The following is a 23,736-nucleotide window of genomic DNA, read 5'->3' as shown; positions in this document are numbered from 1 at the left end:
AATAACGCTTCATTTTTCTTTCTTTTTCTCCTTCCTTTTGTCCCAATAATTTAACAGGGCTTCCCTAAATAGAGACTGACTAAACAGCACAGGATCATGGGACTAGGAGTTTAACCATCATATCCATTCCCTTGGCTTCAGACAATGCTTTCTGAATATGTAAATCATGAACAGAATTACTTGCCCTAGTTTTATGGGGTTGTTTTTTTTTTTGGCCTCTTTTTCAATTGAATCTTAACTGTCCTTCCTCTAAATTCTCCCTGATAATTGACTTGAATATTTCATCAATACATTTTAGCCAACTTCTATTAAATATCTGCAATGTATGAGGGACAGTCTAATCATTCTGGCATCCATTACCCTCTCTGTAGAATAAAGGCCATCCATCAAAAGTTGCTGATTTGGCCTGCCTACAGATGAGAAGACTAAAGAAATTCACAATATCTTTGCTCAAACATCTGAAAAGTTGCCTTGTGAAAGATTTACTCTTGCTTTGTTTGGCTGTGGAGGACAAAACAAGGAATGATGAAAGGAAATTTCAGATATGTGAACTTCCATTTAACATAAGGAAAAATTATCTAACACTATGTTTTTTGGTTTTTCTTTGTTTTTTTTTTTTTTTTTTTAAATGAGCTTCCTTTGGAGTTAGTAGTTATCATCATAGGTCTTCAAATAGACATAGTTGTGAGTAATACAGGGGAGATTAATAAATTGATTGGAATTGCACTAAATATCAGCCAATTTTATCTCATTCAAAATTATAGATAATTTTGCTGGATATGATATGTTGGCCACAGGCCTAGTTCTTTTGATTGTTGGTAGATATGATTTCAAGACCTACAATCTTTTATTGTAGCTGCTGCTAACTCTTGTGAATTTCTAATTGTAGTTCCAGCATATTTGAGTTGTTTTTTTCTTGTTTCTTGCAGAATTTTTTCTTTGATCTGGGGTTTTCAAAACTTTGCAATAATATTCCTGTGTATTTTCTACAAAGGATCTCTTTGAGATGGTGATCAGTAGGTTTTTTTTTCCTATTTCTACTTTCCCCTCATATTCTAACTCTTGAGAACAATTTTCTTAGAATGTTAATTGCACTATTATGTCAAGGTTCTCTTTTTGATCACAACTTTCTGACAGTTCAATTATTTTTATATTTTCTCTGTTTTCCAGATCTTTCATTTTTCTTATAAGATGTTTCACATTCTTTTCTATTTTCTCATTCTTTATAATATGTTTTGTTATTTCTTGGTCTCTCATAGCTTTACTGGCTTCCCCTTGCCCAATTCTAATTTTCAAAGAATTATTTTCATCTTTGAGACTCTTTTCTAGTTGGTTAACTTTTTTTCATAATCTTTTTGTTTTTCTTGATTAGTTTTTATTTTTCTTTTTGATTTTTACTCAATGTCTCTCATTTGCTTTTTAAATTCTTTTTTTGAGTTCTTCTATAAATTCTCTCTGGACAGGGAGCCATTTTATGTTATTTTTTGGAATAGAAGATTTTTTTGTTGTTGTTTGTTTTGTTTTGTTTTTACTAAAGTGTCTTCCTCTGAAGATGAATCCTGGTCCCTATTCCCATAATATGTTTCAATGGTGGGGTTCTTTCTTCTTTGCTGGTTCATTTTTTTTAAAAAATAAGAAGCATTAATGTAAACACCTTGAATCTTGTGATAGGAGAATGATGCCTCAAGCTTCTCTTCAGCTCTCCCCTCTGACTAGGAACCACAGACCAAGAACTTCATCCACCTACAAGTGCCTGCAGCCAGCATTGTTCCTGCTCCACTGCTGATGCTGGTTCCTTCTTACCCAGGGACTCTCTCAGCAGCATAGCTGGGTCTCCCAATCAGCTAAAGTTCACCCCATCTTCCCAAACTCTCTTACTCCATACACACAGTCTAGGAGGTGAAAGTCTCTGTGGGTCCTGCTGAGATAAAAGTCATATCCAGCTAGCCCAAGGGATCCCCACTTAGTGTTTCTATAGACTAGTCCAGAAGTATTTGCACTTCAGACAGGCTAATCTCTAGCCGTGAGGCACAACTTTGTTTTATTTGCAGAGGAAATTGGAAGAGCTTGAAATTTACCAACCTACTCAGCCATCTTCCCAGAATCCTCCAAGGGTTTTTATTCTTATAAATTTGAATCAATTCCTTATTTATCATAAAAATTAGATCTTATCAGAGGACGTTGCTGCAAACACGTTCCTACTTATATTATCATTTTAGATAAATTGTTTTTGATTGTTCAAAAACTTTATAAATTTATGTAATTGAAATGACCATTTTACCTCTTATAAATCTTTCTATCACTTTTTTTATCACAAACTCTTCCACTTTTCATAGAACTGATATTTAATATCTTGCCTCTCATTTGCTTATGACATCTCTCTTTATGCCTAAATCATGTGCCTATTTGGAGCTTGTTTTGGTATATATATAGTGAGATGTTGATCTTTACTTATTTTCTGCCAGAGTACCCAACCTCCTCCTTTTATAAATGAAAAAGTCTAGACAAAAGTCAGGGATAGGATGAATCAACTAAAATAACCCAATGGCAACTACAAACATTTATCCCCTGGGAATTTCTCTGGTCTTCAGATGCTTTTGCTGTGCAGATGGCAAATTCAAACTTGGTGAAGGAGGAAAATGGAGTCAAAAGAAGATTGTCCCTGGAGTGCAACTAAATTCCCTGTGAGAAGCACCTGTGTTTATCTCTTTGGCAAGCCTTCAAAGTTCTTGACTGTTTTCCTGTTAAGGCATATTGTCTGGTGAATTCCATCTCCTTGTAGGTCTGTGCCTTCCCTCCATTGTTGTTAGGAGCAATGGGCACTACTACTTCTAGGATTCTTTGACATTTGGCTCAGCTCTCTACTCACCTGCGTTGATCAGCCAAGTGCTACTTGGCTAACATAGTTGGCTGTCACAACTGCATGGTTTTCCAGACATTAAAAACATAATTGAAACGTCACAGGTATTTCTAAATTTATAAGCCTGTTCTTTTTTATGTGTATTTGTCATCATCTTAAAATCTCCTAGGATTATAAATTTACAGTTGGAAGAGACCTTGAGGACCTTTAATCTAGCCCCTTCTTTTTACAGAAGAGCAAAATAAAGATCAGAAAAGTTGTGACTTTACTAGGGTCATATAACTATTAAATATCAGAAGTGAAATTTGAATCCAGTTCTTCCTGATTCCAAGTTTAGCACTTAACTACTAGATTATCTTGTCTCAACTGTGATCTTGATTATCTTCTTCACATGCATTATAGGATACTTTGGTATAACTGTGGTTATACCAATAGTTTGTTAAAAGACAATATTAAATACCTTTCTTGTTCCTGCTTACTTATTTTTTTGAACTTGCTCAACTTCTATGGAAATATTCTTTCACTTATTTTTTGGGAAAGTGTTTCAGACCCTTGCTCTCTTCATCTAAGCCCATCCAGAGCAAGACCATTTTTGCAGAACTATGTAGAACAAAGAAAAACTTTTGAATTAGTAGATACTAGCATAGTTTTAAATGACCATTGCTAGCACTGAAAAACAAATAGAAGGAAATACAGATAAGCAGGACATCTTTGAAAGTTAAGTGTTGAATTATTTACAAACTTAAAAGTAAAAGTAAGCTGTATATAGTAAAGATTCAGTTGTCTTCGCTTTTCTATTCTACTTTGTACATAGAATTTCTTTTATTTTTTAAATTGGCATTTGTTACATTGAGAAAAAAAATCTATGGGCTACAGTTAGAGTTGAGAAAAATAGAATCTTTGTCAAAGGAATGTTTAATATCCAATCTAACAAAAATGGAACACATTTGTGTTCACAAATTGTATAAAAGAAGTGATTGCAACAAAAGAAGGACATGTTGCATTTGGGAAAAAAAAATTTAAGGTTAAAAAGAATGAATTTTAACCTTTAATGAACTCTGTAAAACTATATCAGAGAATTGTGGTTCAACCAAAAGGACTTCTTGAAAAATTCTGTATTTAAAAAAAAATACACTTGTTTTTTCTCTACTTTAAAAAAATAACCCTTTGATTTAAAAACAACTATTCACTAGAACATTAGTATTGAACGTAAAGGCAGTTGAATGGTTCCATCAGGAAATCCAGTCTTAATAGAGTTCTCAACAGATTTCATAATCCTGAGGCTGCCCCAAAAACATAATTGTTACAGTGTCACCTTAAACCAGTTGTTTATGATCTTACTATTGATGGTATTCCTTTCTGCCATGAAGATAGTTGTCCATCTTCGCTTGAACATTATGTTTAACTCTTGCTGTAGAGGTAGCTCTGTACAGTAGTGGATAGTTAAGTGATGTGCCTAGAGACAGGAAGCCCTGAGATCACAATCAGGCCTCAAACATTAATTAGCTGTATGACCTCAAGCAAATCTTTATTTGCCTCAGTTTACTCAACTGGAATAATAACAGCATCTACTCCCTGAGGTAGCTGTAAGACAACATGAGCTAATTTGTAAAGTCCCTAGTACAGTGCCTACAAAAACATTTATTCCTTTTCCCATGTCCTCCAAAAAATTTGCCATTCTGAGACTACCTGACATGTTTGGTAGCTTCCTTTCATTCCTTTACAATGCATACATTCCAATGGAGTATGTCATTTTTTACTGGCTATTCCTCAATTTTGCAACATTGAAGAGGGGACCCGGAAACTCTAAAAATCCTTGAAGGAGAAAATCTCCTTCAACTCTGCCTCATTGAGGGACCCCACCCAAAGGACAAACAATTTCTTTCTTGTTATTTTGGTGGGGTTGGTTCAGTCCTGAAACTCATTGAATTCTATTCAAATCCCAGCCCAAGCTGATGAGCCAACTTGGGCTGTCCCAGCCACAACTAAGACACTCAATATAAAAGAGCCAAACTAAAAACTTTCTGCAGAGGTTCCAAACATGCCAGATATGCCATGCTTGGTATGCCAAGGAGCCTCTGTCCACTGGAATATTTTTTCCAGTGCCCACTCTCTTTACCCTTACCTATTTCCCTAACCAGACTTTATGCCTCTTTGTCAGGATTTCTAACCTTACTCTCCAATCCCTATAATTAAACCTCTTTTATCAATCTAGGTTTTTGAGTCTGTTAATAACTTTACAGAGAATCTCTGCACCACCAGAAGAGAGTCCATAAAACTCCCCACCCTTGTGCCAAATCTAAAGGGGTACAGGGGAGCCAAACCTCTCCATTTGGTTCGCCGAACCCCAGATCTACACTAGACCTTATCATTTAACTCCCTGATCATCAGAAACCCTAATCTCATTTTGGTTCCCTAAATCTAAACCTTATCAACATGATTAACTCTTTTTCCCCCTCATCATATACTTCTGTGATGATATCCTTCACATCTCTTTTCATTCACACTTTCTCATTATTATGTCTTAAACTGGGATCTACAGTTTCTTTAAGAAATCCCTGAATTTGGATTGGGGATGGGGTGGGGAGCCTACATTTTTAATTTCACTAACCTTTAACCGAAATTAAACATTTTCTTCAATTATTTAAAAACATTATTCCGAGAAGGGGCTCATAGGCTTTACCAGACTGCCAAAGAGATCCAAAATATAAAAGATGTTAAGAGTTTTTCTTTTTCTTTGAGAGAATATTGTTTTATGACTAGCAGCTACAAAAACTTCACTGGAAGAGTATTGGTGTTAAACAGAGGAGCTTTTGTTTTGGGGAGAAGCTTGGCCAGCCAAAAAAATCTACCTTATAGTCATGAAATTTCACTGAAATGTTGCTTAGCCCCTGTCCATTTGCAACATTTATACTTTTGGTTTTGTATGCCATATTACTCCCCTTTTAACAGTGTTTTACCTGTTATGTGTTTTCAAAAACTCCAGTCCTCCTCCTGTCCTCTGGCAAAATGAGTTCTTTGTGTTTGTAAGTGAACTGAAAGTCACACATATTAGAAAGCTTTAATTTGTTTCTCAGGCCCAAAAGGCCTGGTTGGGTTGGGATGGGGCTGGTAAAAACAATACAAGATTGCAGGTTTAAAATGAAAGGAACCTTAGTGGTCCTGTGAGAGAAGAAAACATTATCCTAAAACTGGGACACGTGGGGAGCAATGGGAGGTAGAGGGAAGGTGTTTAGAAAATAGCTTGGAAAGAAATCAGTTATATTTGCATTCATTAAAAGCAAAATATATTCCTGGCTTGGAACTTGCCACCCCAAAGGAATAGAGTATTGAATCTCTCAAGTCCCAAGTCAGGGCTTAGAAATTCTCTAGACATTTAAAAGACATGTTTGACATAATCAAAGTGGCATTTGGAAAAGCTAATAACCCATGCTGTTTTCTGTTTGAAAGGCTCCTATTTCTTATATAACTCAGTTCCTTAAGTCAATAACTCAGTGAGGTGAGTTTGTAGTCTGGTCACAGCTTAGCTGAGTAGTAATGATACTTACTCTTTATTTAGGGTATCATTAGTACAGAACAATCAGTGAGAAGATCCATTTTCCAGGTAGATCTAAGGTGAAACTTGGGTTCTTTAGCTCTTACACAATGTTCCTGTTTCAGAGAGTATGATTATCCTAAGTGACTAAAAGAATTTGTACTCAGACCTGGAAATTATTCTTCATATATTTATTAAGTACCTCATATATGCCAAACACTGAATTAAATGTGAAGGATAGATATGAAGACAAAAGCAAAATGTTTCTTGATCTCAGAAAAATATATACCAAGAGCATATCATGTCAGAGCCATGATAAAATTTAAGTAATCTCTAGGCAAAGAATAAATGCAGGTTAAATGTGGTCAATTAAATTTATAGCAAGTACTTATTTTAGATTTTTAAGAATCTCAATTTCATCAGTGTGAATATTTCCTCTCCTGATAAAGTGCATAACTCCTCTACACTTACTAGATGTTTATAGTTGTCTCCTGGTGACCAATCTTCCAGTAATTAGCCTCTTTCATTTTATCAGGATTCTTTTTTGCAAGAAAGCTCTAGAATGACCTCCCTCTCCATCCCCACCCACCAAAAAAACCAAACCCTTCTCAAATTAGGCAATTTATTGGAAAAGTTTTAGAACCCTGAATAACCCCTTGCTTCTGGAAAAAAGCTACAGAAGAATCTTACTGATACATACTGATCAAAAATTAATGGGACATTACTTTAGAAAGTTCCAATTCCCTTCCTATCCTTAGGATCTAAGCTATATAACCCAGCCTAAGGGACTCTAAGAAATTTGGAAGTCAAAAAAAAATTTTACACTGCTGTAAGTAACAAATGAATGAAAAATATTTATTAAGCACTTATATGCTAAGTGTTATATTAAGTTCTGGGGATACAAATCTAAAAGCAGGATGGTTGCTGTCCTAAAAAAACTAACATTCTAGTTGAGAGAAGCAATTTTCAACTAGAGAAAAAGAGAATAAGGTAGTCAGACAATAAAGGGTTGCTTTATATGGAAAGTCATTGGGATTATTTGTATATAGATCTATCAATGGATTTATCCTTTCTAGTAACAATGGTAGTATTAATTTGAATACTATACACAAAGAGATGGAGTTGGACCAGGTTAATAGTGGGATGAGTTGTAAAGACCATGCTTTACAGGGCTGACTAGATACAATAGGTTATATGCATCTGCACTGGCAAAATGCATTGCAAAGGATAGGTTGGAGAAAGCAGAGAGGGGAATGACTAGAATTCTCCTTTCAGAGAGGGGAATGACTAGAATTCTCCTTTTCACTTAGAAAAGAGGTAGAGGTAAGGAGAGAGCATTCTAGTTATGGAGAGGAGCTTTGGAGTGTTGTGATAGTAAGAAAGCCCAGTATGACTGGATTATAGAGTGTGGACAGATAGGTAATATCCAATGAGACTGGAAAGATAAGAATCAGGATGTAAAAGGCTTTAAAAGCTAACTGGAAGAGTCTATATGGCTATTCTATAGTCAGGCAGTCCCATTATAGTTGATTGAGAAGAAGAGTCACAAGATCACATCTGCACTTAACAAAAATTATTTTGGCAGCAGTGTGTAGAATGGTTCAGAGTCATAAGAGACTTTAGACAGGAAAACAAAATAGGAGAATATTGCGGTAATTTAGGTAAGAGTTCCAAAACTAAAGTAGTAACTATGCTAAAAGAAGAGGACAGATGTGAGAGATGTAAATACAGAAGTGATAAACATTGCCAGATGATTGGATGTGTAAGTTAAAACAGAGTAAAGAGTCCATGGTAATGCTGAGGTTATGAGCCTAGATTACTAAAAGAATGACAATGTCTTCAAAATAAATATGGAACCTAAAAAGGGAAGAGTTTGTGAAGAAAGATCATGAGTCCAATTTTTGGATTTCCTGAGTTTAACATGTTTCTGAGACTTATGATTTAAAATGTCTAGGGTGATAGATCAATCGATACTTAAACTGATCCTTGAATCTTTTGCTTAGAGATCACCATAAAAATGATAGGTAAGTGAGGTTATCAAGGAAGAATGTTGATGGAGAAGAGAGGAGGACCTAGGACAGAACTATCAGAACTACCTTCAAATAGAGGGCATACTATAAGCCAGCTATGGAGACTGAGAAAGAGTAATCATATAGGAGGAAAACCAGAAGAGTAGCATCCAAAAAAATAAATAAGAAAGGAGAAGCAAAAATGTTCCATTCCCTTCATACTATACTCAGTCTGTTTAGTTAACAGAAAACTTTCCAGGGATTTGTAGTCCATAGCTCTGTAACTTTTATGCTCTTAGATGTTCTTTCATTCTTTGAGAGCCAGTTTAGGCAGGTGTGGAAGTGTTCATGTGTGGGAGAGAGGTCATATGATTTGCCTTTTTAGTGTACTGACCCCTGAAACAAAAAATTGTGGTCACCTAGAGGGCATCTACAGCCTTTATACAGAGGAAAACCCAGAACATAAGGGGTTTACCTGCAGATCATAGAGCTGGGCAATGAAAACCTGGAGACCAGCCAAGTATAGCACACGAGACCCAAATAGAGAACTGTAATTGATGGATCAGCAGGAAAAGTTCCACCATTTGAGAGGAAGTTGATTTTAGAGTTCAAGTGAAGTTAAGTCACCCAGGTCATTGAAAAAGACTAGTTGTGAGGGTGGTTGTAAGAAGACTAAAAGTCACATTTAGAGAGAAGAATGCCACTTATGTCATTGTTGGTCCCACAAGAAGAAAATTGAGGGACTTTTAAGTCACACACAGTTCCAAAGTAATGGGTCAAATGATTGGCTTAGAACTTTTAGAAGCAATTGTCCCTGGTGTTTTGGAAGGCCCTTTTAAGTTTTTCAAGTTCAGTATAATTTAATGAAAAGAGCACTGCTCTTAAAATGAGAAGTCCTGGGTTTGCATTTGACCTTGACATTTATACATCCTTACACAAATTCATTTGACTTCTAGGAGCCTCTGTTTTCCTATCTTTTAAATGGGAACGATAACATTTATATTACCTATCTCACAGAGTTGAGATTTTTTTTTTGGGGGGGGGGTGAGTTTTGTGAAATAGAAATTTGAGCTTTAAAGGTTCCCAGCAATCAAACAAGAGTTCGACAGATACCTTGACTAATACTGATTTTGCTTTTTCTCTAGGTGGACCTATCATGACTTCTTCAACAGATACAGAGTACTCATTAAAAAGAGAGAGCTCTCCAACACTGACAAAAAAGTCATCTGTAAAAATGTCCTGGAGAGCCTTATCAAGGTGAGCTTAGGAACACATTGTGCTTGAGCACAATCTAAGAAGCATTTATTAAAACATTATACTTGATGATATAAAACAAAAGAAAAGAGTTTTCAAGGAGCCTATAAGTGATAGGAGATGGTGTAGGACAATCATTGGGAGGATGACATGTAAAAAGAAGAGAATACTAACAATGGGGGAAATGAGAAAAGTCTTCTTACAGAAGATGACACATGAGCTTGAATGAAACTAGGGATTGAAGGAATAAAGGATAAAGTATATTCCAGGCATGGGGATCAACCTGTGCAAAAGGTACAGAAGGAGGAGCAAAAATGTAAAGTTCATAGAACAGAAAATAGATCAGTTTTATTGGAACATACAGTATGTTAAGGGTTTTAATGTGAAGCAAGTATAAAGAAATAGGCTGGATCCACATTGTGAAGAATCTTATGGACCAATTTAAAGAATATGTATTTTTTCTAGAGCAATAGGGAGGTACTGAAACCTCACAAATTAGAGAGTGGAATGGTTGGGATTTAGAAACTCTCAGAGAACAGATGATTAATAAAGGCTTATTGACTTGGTAACTGAACCCCAGAAGAGGTGATGAGATCACTGAGGAAAGAGAAGATAGGCATGGGCAGAACCATAGGGAACATCTCCCTCTAGAGAGCACTCTATAGGTGATGCAGTAAAATCTCAGTTAGATGCTCTGATCTTGGGGTATAGTGCTTAATTATATTTTTTTGTCCTACTGAAGATTAACCAAATGGTCCCTTTTTGCTTTGATTTGTAACACAGTTTAAAAAAACAAAACTATTTCTTTGATGAATTAATTCCCTTTCCTACTTTGGGGTGGACAGTGTAGTCATACATCATTTATCTGTAAATAAGACTTCCAACCATCAAAGCTATATGGAATGTATGGAAAATGAGTGGGAAAGGGCACTGAATGAAGAAGATAGGACTTATGGTGAAACAAATTTTACTCTATTAAGATCCATTCTTGGACTCCTACTCATTCAATCATGTAGGTAACATAGGCAATAGATTAAAAGCAGTAAGGACAAATTGTGCTGACCAGAAATGACAGCTAACAGTAGAAGGAGGAGACAGAAGTTCTGGAAGTTTGAAGAAAAAACTATTCAAGTTTTTAGTGTCAGAGCCATTAGATATAAGAACAAACAGCTTTTAAAGTGCCCTTGTGGGTGTGCCTTTACCACAACATAATATCATAATTGATTTTCCTGTGATTGTCTTGATTCATTAGAAGAATCAATTAATAAGCATTTATTAAGTTTTTATTACATTCCAAGCAGTGGATACAAAGGAAGGGGGAAAACATGATTCCTACCTTCAGCTTCTATTTTAATGGAGGAAGAGAGACAAAAGCAAAGCACAGAAGGGATGAAGGAAGAGAAGAAAAGAGCAAGAAAGAGTGGAAGGGAATGAACATGCATTATGCCAAGCACCGTGCTAATTTCTAAGGAGACAGAGAAGATGAAAAGGAGATTGTTAAACTCTCTTCAGCAGATCCTTTATAAGAAGATAGAGGAAGAGATTGTATTTAAAAAAAAAAAAAAACATTTTTGATCCAAAATCACTAAAACCAAAAGAAAAATTGTTGATGTTTAAAGAGTTATGCTTCAGTTGTGTAGAAATGTCATTCATGTGGAATGCAGGATTCTCCAAGAATGCCAATACATCAAGTCTGATGGTACATTGAGTAGAATGGAATTTTTCTTTGATAGTGAGATTTATAGAGCTTCAAGTTTATCATTATTATTAATTTATTATTATCTAAAACTGTAGATATAGGTTTAGGAGATTGGACCATATATGGATTAATCCCATGACAAAGTTGCTTTTTTATTCCTTTTAGCTTATTTGAGAGGATATATGACACAGCAGAGAAAGAGCTGGCCTTGGAGTCAGGGAGATCTGAATCTAAGTCATTTCTCCGTCATATACCGGCCTTGTGACCATGAAAATCACTTAACTCCTCAGAGTCCTATCTGTGGGCTCTTAGACTATACATTATAGAATAAATGCCATTCTGCGTTGGAGAAAGGAGACTTCTCACTAGGAGTTCCCCAGGCCAAGATGATCACAGGTTCAGACCAAAATATTAATTCAATACTTACTACCAACACTCTATCCACTCCAAAACAGTCCTCACTAATCTGGATGAGTTTCACCTTTGAAAATCTGAGCCACCCATCAGAACCCATCTCAAATGTTAATTTCTCTACCACCTTTTCTAATCACCTATGCAGAAGTGTTCATCTATTCTCATTTCTATATTCATATTGGACTGTTTGTACTAATAAGATGGTGCTTAAACGACTATGTATTTGTCTTATCACCACTACTAAATTATGAGCTACTTAATGAACATTTTAAATGAATTCTCTTATCACCTAAGAACCTAACATAGTCTCTGGAACAGACTAGGTACTTTATGAATGAGTGAATGAAATTGTTTGAGATGAAGCAATTAGAATAAGTACAACATGACATGATTTGAGAGTTGTTATTTTAGTCAGGGAGAAAAAAGTCACTGTGTGCCCATTGTATTCCATAGCTCATTCTTTCTCAGTAGGAGGCTAATGTTTGGGCCTTAGAAAGTTCACTTCAGAATTTGAATTATGTCATCTTTCATGTTGCTTTTCTCCTTTATCCTTCCATGACCAGCTCTACTGCTTGCCTCAGCAGAACCCTCTATCATACCAGGCCCCTGCCAGCTCCTTGTCTCCATCCCAACCTAAGCATTTCAGCACATTACATCATGAAATGATTAGTAGAGAAATGGCAATAAACATAATAGGTTGGCTGAGTGGCAGACTCTTAATGGCCATATACATTATGAAGCAACCCAGGAGATGAAAGGAACCTTTTTATTTATTGTCTCCTTCATGATTGATGGTGGAAAACAGTGAATGTTTATAAACCACATTTGCCCAAATAAGGGATTTTGGTGGAGGAGGGGAAGGCTGGGGAGAATGAGGAGATGGTACTTGGAAGATGTCCAAAATAGTTAGAATTTACCTCCTCTGCCTTTTTTTCTTTTTTGGATTTTCCTTCTAGCTTGAGTTTTTGTTCATTAAATATTTGTAGGGAAATGAATGAACATCTTCTATGTACTAGATACCATAGTAGAACTGAAAATTTGTAGGAGAGGAAGCATAGTTAGGGCACTAGACTTGAAGAAAGAATGCCCTGATTCAGATTTCACCCGAGAAATCCTTTTTGTGTGACCTTGGGCATCAGTAAACCTAGCTACCCAAAAGATTTTTGACTACCAAGCAAAAAAAGATGGACAGATTTTATCACCTCTAAAGTTCTATGAAATTATGAGTAATTCTATGGATTTGAGATTCCTGATGGATTGAAACAAAAAAAATCTTTAATGTTCCCTCATGTACATTCATATTTTTTACATTTCCTTATGAATTATGTTGGGAGAGAAAAATCAGAACAAAAGGAAAAAAAACATGAGAGAAAAAAAAAACAGAAGAAGGGGAAAAAAGTGAACATATCATATATTGAATTATATTTAGTCTTCATTGTTCTCTCTCTGGAAGCAAGTGGCGTTTTCCATCCAAAGTTTATTGGGATTGCCTTGGATCACTGAACTGCTGAGAAGATGACGATCTAAAGCACATTTCCTAAAGGAGATTATACATGTCCTTTCTCACTTTTGTGTCTAAATGTGCATTATATTGAGTCCTTCTTCAGGACAAGTGGACAGGAATAAGAAGCAGATGACTGGAAACCTTGGAGGAATCTAGAGGTCTAGAGGGCTTCTCTGTTCTCCTAGAGTTCTTGAATTGATAGGTTGTTACCACCGGATTTTTCTAAAGACTTTGTTTGAAAAGTTTTACAAGGAGAATGTGTTAAGTTGGAACAAGAACTATGTCTGGAATCAGAGAACCTATATTCAAATGTTACCTTTGATATTTTATTACTCTGACTATATCATTTGGCCTTGTTAGGCTTCAGTCTCCTGAAAGATCTCAATATCCCTTCCAACTCTGAATGAGTGATCGTATGATCTCAGTGGACAGAATGCTGGCCTCGGAATCAGAAAAATCTGAGTCCTAATCCAGCCTCAGAAACTTATTAATGGTACTATTCTGGGCAGGTCTTCAGTTTTCTCATCTGTTAAATGAAGATAAGAATAGCATCTAAATTCATAAGAGTTATTGTGAAGTTTAATATGATAGTATATAAAAAATTATTTTATAACACAAATTCTCTATCAAGACAGTTATAATTACTAGGTTAGCTAAGTGATGATGCAGTAGATGGAGTTCAGAAAGACCTGAATTCAAAAACAGAACCAGACAATTACCAGCTGTATGACCCTGAAGAGGTCACTTAACCACTCTTTGCTTCAAGTTTTCTCATTTGTAAAATGGGAATAATACTGGTACCTATTTCTCAGATTGTTTGATTTCCTAGGGATCAAATGAGATAATTATTGTAAAGTATTTAGTATTATTGTAAAGTATTTAGTACAATGTCTGGCATATAGTTAGGTACTATATAAATATTAGCTCTTCATCTAAAGATAAGGATCAAAGGAGGTAATAACTATAAAATATTTAGCATAGTGACTGGCATATAGTATGCAGCATTTAAATGCTAGCTATTATTATGTTTATTGTTGTTTTTCTTGCTGCTGCTGCTATCACTCAATGTTATTTCGTATGATGCCATCAATTTACTCAACAGAAAATTGAGTTTCAGAGCAGTGAAGTGACTCACACAATGTGCAGAATTCTATATTCCACCAATTATTCCCTTCTTTGGGTTTTAAAAATCAGAATTAAAACAAAACAAGAACAAAAAAAATTCCATCCATTACAAGGCACAGTGCTGGCTTCTGTGATACAATTACAGCTAATACAGTCAAATATGGGTTGACAAACAACCTTGCCCCTCTTTAAAAATTCCTTCCTTTAGTGTAAAGACCATGACAGTTCTGACTTTTTTTTTGTTTTTTTGCTGAGGCAATTGGGGTTAATGGCTTGACCAGGGTCACACAGTCAGGAAGTGTAAATGTCTGAGGTCAAATTTGAACTCAAGTCCTCCTACTTTCAAGGCTGGTGCTCTATCTACTACACCAACTAACTGCCCCTGACAGTTCTGACTCTTCAAGTCTGAGGATCATCTCCAAGCCCAAGAGTCCAATAGTTAAAGATTTCAGTCAGTCCTTTTCTCAGCTATTTTGGCCTTATTTGCCACTATCAATTCCTGACTCCCAGGGCTGGCTGAGAACAATGCCGAGACCCTCCCACTGAGAAGGAAGCTTCCCCAAGTAGGAGCAACAAAATGAAAGCCTGAGCGCTCTAGACCTCGTTAAGCTGCTGATCTCAAATATTTATTAAGAGATCACTCTGTGCTCGACTCAGGGCATTTGCCTACAAAAATTAATTTAAAAATCAAAAACATAATAAATAAATAAGGAGCAAGAAACTCATCCCCTAATGGAGCCCACATAATCATCTCTAAATATATTGACTGGACATGGTTAGCAAAGCATTAACAAAGGGTCTACACAACACAATATAGCATTTTTCACATTGAGCATGAAAACAGATACTATCTGCCAGAGGAATGACTTGGTTGCTTCAGAAGAACTGGGCTGCAGAAATTTAAAGATCATAAGATTATAGGTTTTGGACCTTGAATGAACTTTTTTTTAAATAAAAGCTTTTTTATTTTTTTGAAATATATGCAAAGATAATTTTCAACATTTACCCTTACAAAATCTTGTATTCCAAATTTTTCTCTTTCCCTCTTCTCCTAGATAGCAAGTAATCCAAAATAGATGAAATGTGCAATTCTACATAACATATTTCCACATTTGTCATGCTATGCAAGAAAAATCAGACTTAAAGTGGGAAAAAAATGAGAAAAAAAACAAGCAAACAAACGATAGCAATATCTTGAATGAACTTTAAAAGTCATCTAGTTCTACTTTTCCATTTTATAAAGGAAGAAACCGAGACCCAGAGAGATCAAACAATTTATTCTAAAGTCACAAAAATACTTAGTGGTAGGATTTAAACCCAAATTTCTGACTCCAAACTAGTGCTTTTTCCCATTATGTTATATTGCCTTAGTCTGCTGAAAGCTCTGTTTTCCTACAAACATTTTAGATTTGATACAGAAAATGATGACTTAAAATGACTCTATGACCTTTTTTGGGGGGGAAGGGCCAACGTCTACTGTTCAATATATGAAGGTGAATTTTGTCCTAGACCCCTAAACTCTTCTCATATCCTAGGAAACTGAACATAGAAAAATGTTGTTTATAATTAAATCATAATTATCTTTATGCTATCCAATCTGTGAATTACTTTCAGCCAATGGTTAATCACAGCATTATACTCCTCTCTTGCCTCTGAACATTCTTTTGGGCAGCCTCTCCTTCACCATTAACTGGAATGAGCTTAAATAAAAATATAATTAGGAAAGTAGACAAAAAAAAATTCTTTATCATCCATTCCAAAGTCAAATGAAAATTACTTCTGCATTATCCATCATTTCAGAATATTTGTGCAGAGTTTTGAATATGAATAGAAAGATAAGGGATTTATAAAATATATGAAAAGATTAAACTGAACATTCTTTGTCCCATAATACCTCTACTAGGTCTGATTCCCAATGAGATCAGAGAAAAGGGAAAAAACATTATATGCACAAAAAATATTTATAGCAGCTCTTTTTGTGATGGCAAAGACATGGAAACTGAGGGAATGTCTGTCACTGAGGAATGGATGAACAATTTGTGATAATAATGTGCTGTAAGAATTCACAAGCAGAAAGCTTTCAAAGACCTTGTTGACATTAATATGAACCTATGCAAAGTGAAGTGAGCTGAACCAGGAGAATATTTTATATATAGTATATATATATATAAAGAGTAATATTGTAAGAATGATTAACTGTGAAAGAGTTAACTATTCTGATCAAGATAATTCTGAAGGACTTATGGTGAAAAATACGATCCATTTCTAGAGGGAGAACTGATGAATTCTGAGTGCAGATTGAATTGATTTTTTTTCACTTTGTTTTTCTTGCTTATTTTTTTTTTTGCAACATTGATTATATGGGGAAATGTTTTGCATACTCCCACATATATAGTTGATATAATGTTTATCTTTTCAGGAGGTAGGGAAAGTATTAGAGGGAGGGAAAAAATTTAGAACTCCAAAAAAAAATTAAATGAATATTAAAAATAAAGAAGTAATAAGCCTATTAAAAATAAAATACAATTTGAGAAAGGGGTTCTGAGTAGAAAATTAAATAAAAGCCTGTATGTTAGAAGTTTTTAACTTTTTTTATTCATTTCATGGACCCCTTTAGCTAGAAGGCCTACAGCCCCTTTCTTATATGTCTAAAATGAAATACATAGGATTACAAAGGAAACCAATTAAATTGAAATACAGTGATCAAAATTTTATTTTTTTTTTGATATTTTAAAAGTTCATAGATCCCCTGAAATTTATATGAGACCTCTTGAGGGTCTGTAGATTCTTGTTTAAGAAACCTTGTTCTAGATGCTCTGTGAATGTTGATTTACAGCCTTACTGATTATTTACCACTTTCTTAACTGCTTCTCAAAGGACCCTGATGCATTCCAGTTTGGCCGCACCAAAATCTTTTTCCGGGCAGGCCAGGTAGCATACCTGGAAAAACTACGGGCGGACAAAGTTCGGGCAGCCACCATCATGATCCAAAAGACTGTGAGAGGCTGGCTACAGAAAGTGAAATATCGCAGGTTGCGAGGGGCTACCTTAACTCTGCAGAGGCACACTCGGGGTTACCTTGCACGCAGGTAAGTGATATTCCCTTCCATCTTCTCTCCCTCTCACACACATACCAAAACTCCTTGTGGTACCTCCTGGACAGTATTGCTAAAGCAATCCACGACATATCTTTCTTCTTGTTTTTGATCCTATAGTAGTTTATGCCAAGTCCAATTTTTTTTTTTTTTTTTGCCCAACTTACAGGGCTTTTTATAATCTGGCTCTACTTTGCTTACCCAGCTTTATGTTCCTCTTCTTTCCAATCCAAATCCTTATTCTGATCAGATAGGTAGGTCTCTTATTATCTTTGCACCCACCTGATGTGATACCCCTTAACTTAAATAATTCCTCTTATACTCTAACTATGAGCTTTTACAGAATAATTTGTACCACTTCTTCCCATGAATTTTTCTGACCACCCAGTATAGAATTAACAGCTGACCTAATACTTAGATGCTGGAATCTATCATTATACAGGTGAAATAGCCTTAATTTCTTTATTTATTTATTATTTGTACTTCTCATCTCATAGGGATGACATGAGAATTAACTGAAAATATAAGTATGGTGTTTGTATTTATAAAAAGTTCTATAAACAGAGATATTTGGTTGTCACTACTGCTCTGAGCATGTATAGGTTCAGAGAATCATAGACTTAAGAGAAACATTCCTTTTCTTAATTCCTGTGGTCACTAGCCTAGCTCGTGACTTATTAATTCTCATCTGGACTATTGCAGTAGCTGCCTGAATTTCAGGTTTCAGTGGTCTCTCTCCAATCTGTCCTTGATATAAATAACAAAGGTAATATTGCTACACCATAGCCTGACTGTATTCCTTCCAAAAAGCTCCATGGACTCCATCTTAACTCTAAGATAAAAGACATTTGACCAACTCCAGTTTCCCTCTCTAAGCTTATTACTGTTTACAGTATTTCCCTTCACATACTTTATGTTCTAGTCAAACTTTAAAGTACTGTATATCAGCCTTTTACCTTAATAAAGTCATATGTTGTTTTTTTAAATATTTTAATGTGAAGAAAAGAAACAGTCCTAAGCTTTATATCACTGACAGCTCTCCCACCCATAATTTAAAACTATATATGTGTATGTATAATATGTATATATATATATATATATATATCTACACACACACAATTAAAACTATATGTGTATGTGCATACACACACACACATGTATATATATATATATTACATATTCCAAGCTTTGTCTAATCCTATGATGTTAGACGCTACCTTGAAAGTTACCAGGTCTAATCACTTCATTTTACAGATGAAAAGTCTGAAGCCCAGGGAGGTAAAAGGACATTATGGTGTTGTACAGCTAGATAATAGCAGAGCCAGTACTTAATCTCATATTTCTTGATTCCTTGTCAGTGTCTTTTATATTATATAGGTAAATCATATATTTTTTCCTTTATTAAAGCTTATTATTTTTCAAAACATATGAGGGATAGTATTATCTCTTTGATTTGAGAAACTAAAGCTATCTTATTTAGGATAAACCCTTAGAAATTTACCAATATTCTCTGCCAAGTAGTCAAAGGAGACTGGGCACCTACTATGTGTGCATGGAACTGTCCTGAGCACTATGAAGCTGGGTGCAGAAGGAATTTGAAAGGAAATATTACATTCTTGTAGTGTTTGAGGGTAAATAGATAATGCAAATATGATTTATCCCTGTTTTATAGACAAGAAAATTGAGATCAAATGTATTACCAATGGTCCTACAGATAGTAAGTGTTCAAAGTGGGGATTTGAATCTGTGTTTATTAACTCCAAGTCCATTGATCTTTCTAGTGCCCCATACTACCTGGATATGGCTTTGCTTTTGATTGGGCAACTAGATGATGTAATGGATAGAGAACTAGACCTAGAGTCAGGAAGACTCATCCTTGTGAGTTCAAAATTGGTCTCAGACTCTTACTGGCTGATTCTTGGAAAGTTGATTAACCTTGTTTGCTTCAGTTTACTCATCTAAGAATGAACTGGAGAAGGAAATGACAAGCTATTCTAGTAATTTTGCCAAGAAAACCCCAAATGGAGTCAAAAAAGAGTTGGACATGAGTAAAACAACTCGACAACAACCATTGGTTAGCTGATACTCTTAACTGCTGACAAAACTGCAAATATCTGAAGAATGCCTATAGTAGAAACATAGGAATTAACTTGGTGAAGTAGGCACTAGAGTGTTACTAGGAAACCTGAGCTGATCTTGGGAAATCACTTCACTTTTCTCAAGGTTAGGGTCTCCAAGATCCTTCCCAGCCTGGAAATTCTGATTCTGTGGTTCTGAGGATTTGTTGAGCATTCACAAAGTTGGGCACCATGGATGGTATAGAAGCACAGAACTCAGGGAACTCAGTCTCACTCAGGAACAACATGTGCCTATATTAAAAAAAAAAAGTTGTGATGAGTCTGAAATATTTACTAATCACAAAAAAATGCTATAAAAAGGCAAAATTGTGAGAGAAAGTATAAGGGATAAATATATAAAGCTCAATTCAAAGAACTGAATCTGACCTGATCCTTATGTGACGTATCCTAATCACTCCAATTTCTAATGCTTCTTCTTGCCTCCCCCTTTCCATAATTACCTTGAATTTGTTTTGTCTTATATTCTTTACATATTTATATTTGTACATACTAGTGGAATGTAGCCTTCTCGAGAGCAGAAACTTGATGGGTTTTTTTTTTCTTTCATGCTTTTTGGTTGATTGATACAACTAAAGTAACTAATGATGTTATACAGAATTAAAGAGAGCATTAAGAACCTTGCTATGGTCAATGACAGTGAGTTTGGTTAAGCTTTCTAAGAAAGAAGGGAGTTCCTCATTCACTGTATCTTAGGGTACTCAAGTGAGGGGGGATCTCTCTGACTTGCCCATTCATCTTGACTCTATAGGTTGGCTGAGCACCTACGGAAAACCAAGGCAGCCATTGTCATCCAGAAACAGTATCGGATGCAGATGGTCCGTCAAGCCTATAAAAGGATCTATAGGGCTACTGTCACTATCCAGGCCTTTACCCGAGGCATGTTTGTACGGAGAGCCTACCGGCAGGTATGCAATAGACCTCCTACCTCTTCCCTCTTCTTTTATTCCTTTCCCCCCAACCTGCCAAAGAATGGAAGAAACTTGAGAGGGGAACACAAAATAATTACATTCATTTCTGTGGTGGAGTTTAACTCTAAAGATCCTATTATATACTGGGCAGCAACTAAGTAGCCCAATGGATAGAGCACTGGACTTGGAATCAGGAAGTCTAATCTTCCTGAGTTCAAATCCAGTTTCAGACATTTACTAGCTGAGTGACCCTGTTTGCCTTAGTTTCCTCATCTGTAAAATAAGCTGGAGAAGGAAATAGCAAACTGTTCCAGTATCTTTGCCAAGAAGAACCCAAAAATGGCCACAAAAAATCAGACATGAGTGAAAAATGACAGAACAACAACAACAATGAAAAAATAAGGCATTTAGTTAAGTGCTTTACAATCATTATCTCATATAATCTTCACAACAACCTTAGGTGGTAGACGATGTTATTATTCCTTTTTTACAGTTGAGGAAAGTGAGGCAGACAATTTAAATGGCTTGCCCCAGGAATACACAGCTTGTAAATGTCTGAGGCTAGATTTAAACTCAAGTTTTCAGGTCTTTAAACCCAGAATTCTATCCACTGCACCATCTAGGTGATCATGTGAAATTATGGAGGAAATGACAGAGAAAACCAAAATGTTTGTTAAATGCAGTAAAAATTGGGATAGGGCAATGCTGAATGAACCTTTCTCTCCCCTTACCCCACCACAAGCAACCTAAAAGATCCTGTGTCTGTGATGCCAGGCCATGAAGAGAATTTTCTAAGCATAGTGTCCTGGGGATTGTTAACAAGTCTCTCTTTCTTCCTTTTTATTATTATTTTTATCTTATTAATTGTAGTAAATTTATTTATTTTTAATAATTTACTCTTTCTTTCTCTCTTCTTTCTGTCTTTCCTCTCTGCAATTGGGGGTAAGTGACTTGCCCACACAGCCACAAAGCTAGAAAAGGGTTAAATGTCTGAGGCAGTATTTTGAACTCAGATTCTCCTGACTATAGGGCCAGTGTTCTATTCACTGCACTATCTCGCTGCCCCCACAATCCTATATATCTTGAGGGAATGAGCTAGGGAGGAGGGGTAAATGGGAGCTTCCAAGGGAAAGAAGGGAGTTCTAAATATTGGTAGATGGGTCATCATGGACACCTCCAGTAGATGTCAAGGTAACTAGCAGACCATCAAACACATATTCATAGATATCTTCTCCGAGTTTATCCTCAAAGAAAGAGTTAAAAAATGAGTTGGAGGGCAAGTTGGACCCCTGGTGTATACTGTCTAGAGTGGGAGAGTATATGTATAGCAAAAGCTATATGGGCATTGAGAAGAATTCAAAATACTCAGTAGGCAAAGTGATGTTGTTTTATTTAAATGGGATGAGAGGAAAGGTTTGAGATTATCTCTCTGAGTGGAGGTATTATAGTGGTGGAAAGACTATGATTTAGGAGTCAGGAAAAATTGATCCTACTTCTCTCTCTTGCTAACTCACAACTTCCCTCACAGCTAACTTCCCAGCAAGCCACCATTTGGATAATTTTTCACTTTTATTGCCTTCGTTTTTCTAATATATGTTGTAATACGGGAGCCATCTGACAGTGATTGCTGTAGATCCAACCCAGATCTGCAGAATGCATCTCCTCATGTAAGAGGATGATATAAGGAGACTGAGAGGCAGTTGTTGTTGACCTCCCTATTGAGAGACCTTTGCATTATCTGACCTCTCTCCTCTTCCGTCTGCCTCCAATTTATTTAATTCCCAGTCCACAAGGAACATCTATGTTAGTAAAGGCTGCCCCGCAACTCCGTCAAGTGTCATAATCCACAGCCGTGGAGACTTTTGGAGAATTGACCTGCCCTTTCCATCCAGGCACGATCCTTAACAAATATATAAATGAGGGCACTGGATTAAGTGCTTTTTTAGGAACATCAAGCAATCACTTTGTGGTTTTTTGACTTAAAAAAAAAAAAAAAGAAAGAAAGAAAGAAAGAAAGAAAATAGCGACATCCCCTAGCTTTCTTAACAATACTGTTAAATCCATGTTGGGTTTAAAAGATAAATTCTTAAAACTAAAGAGAGGAAATTAAAAATAGGTATACTTTTGCAAGGAGATTTCTTCCACTTCTCAGATCTTCTCCAACTTGGCTAAAATCCACGCCCTGAATTTAACTTCTAAAATTTGCTCCTTTTTTCATCCATTGCTTTTCCTTTTGTCTTGACTTGGAATTCCCAGAAAGCTAAAGAGAGACAGGGGCAGGATCAGATCTGAGGTTTTGTTTGTCTGTCACCAGATCCTGTTGGAACACAAGGTCACCAAGATCCAGAAACATGCCCGGGGTTGGATGGCCAGGAGGAGATTTTTGCAGTTTCGGAGGGCAGCCATTGTCATCCAGTGTGCCTTCAGGCGCTTGAAGGCCAAGCGAGAGTTGAAGGCTCTTAAAATTGAAGCCCGTTCTGCTGAGCACCTGAAACGATTGAATGTGGGAATGGAGAACAAAGTGGTCCAGCTGCAGAGGAAGATTGATGATCAGGTCAGTCATCAGCTAAACTTAAGCTCTGGATTTTGGGGGGGTTTTTTGGGGGGGTTGTTTAGGAGACATTTGGGATTAAGTGATTTGCTCAGGGTTACACAGCTACTAAGTGTCTGAGACTAGATTTGAACTCAGGTCCTCCTGCCTCTAGGACTTGTGCCACCTAACTGCCCCAGCTCTGGATATATTGAAGGAGATCACTAGAGAAAAATGTTGGATCTTCAATGAAACTTATATGAGAACGAATGAAAGATTAATAGATTTCTCCCTTGTGCTGTAGATGCCAGCACACTTTGTTGAGGAGAGAGGCTATTTGGCTTAATTTTTGTACCCCCCCCCCCAGTTCTTAAAACAATTCCTGGAAACATAATAAGTGCTCAATAAGTGTTTATTTCCTGATTGAACAACTATATGCCAGACCCTGGGTCCTAGGGTATGGAAAAATATAAATAAAGATTAACTTCAAGGCACTGAGTAACTTCAATAAGAAATTAATTAAAGAATCTAAAGTTTTCTCTCAATTTGCCTGAAAATCTTTGCCTTATATAACCTCAGTCAGTCAATTAATCAAATAAATTTAAATGAATCTCTTTCTACATGGAAAGTCTTGTTATAGATAAATTCAAACAAGGATAAACTCA

The 23,736-nt window shown here is 36.0% G+C and overlaps 1 protein-coding gene across 2 annotated transcripts in view; it reads left to right on the top strand.

Annotated features, from left to right (window-relative positions):
• MYO5B (myosin VB) overlaps nucleotides 1-23,736 on the top strand; it is a 500,991-nt gene that overhangs the window by 384,092 nt on the left and 93,163 nt on the right. For both annotated transcript variants that reach the window (XM_074279362.1, XM_074279363.1), the window contains exons 18-21: nucleotides 9,550-9,661; nucleotides 17,278-17,489; nucleotides 20,382-20,538; nucleotides 22,856-23,095. In XM_074279362.1, coding sequence (XP_074135463.1) covers nucleotides 9,550-9,661; nucleotides 17,278-17,489; nucleotides 20,382-20,538; nucleotides 22,856-23,095 — 721 coding nt within the window. The remainder of the gene's footprint in view (nucleotides 1-9,549; nucleotides 9,662-17,277; nucleotides 17,490-20,381; nucleotides 20,539-22,855; nucleotides 23,096-23,736) is intronic.

The sequence above is a fragment of the Sminthopsis crassicaudata genome, chromosome 1 (assembly GCF_048593235.1).
Source record: "Sminthopsis crassicaudata isolate SCR6 chromosome 1, ASM4859323v1, whole genome shotgun sequence".
NCBI lineage: Eukaryota > Metazoa > Chordata > Mammalia > Dasyuromorphia > Dasyuridae > Sminthopsis > Sminthopsis crassicaudata.
Note: the sequence above shows the minus strand (reverse complement) of the source record. Positions and strands in the feature narration are given on the sequence as shown.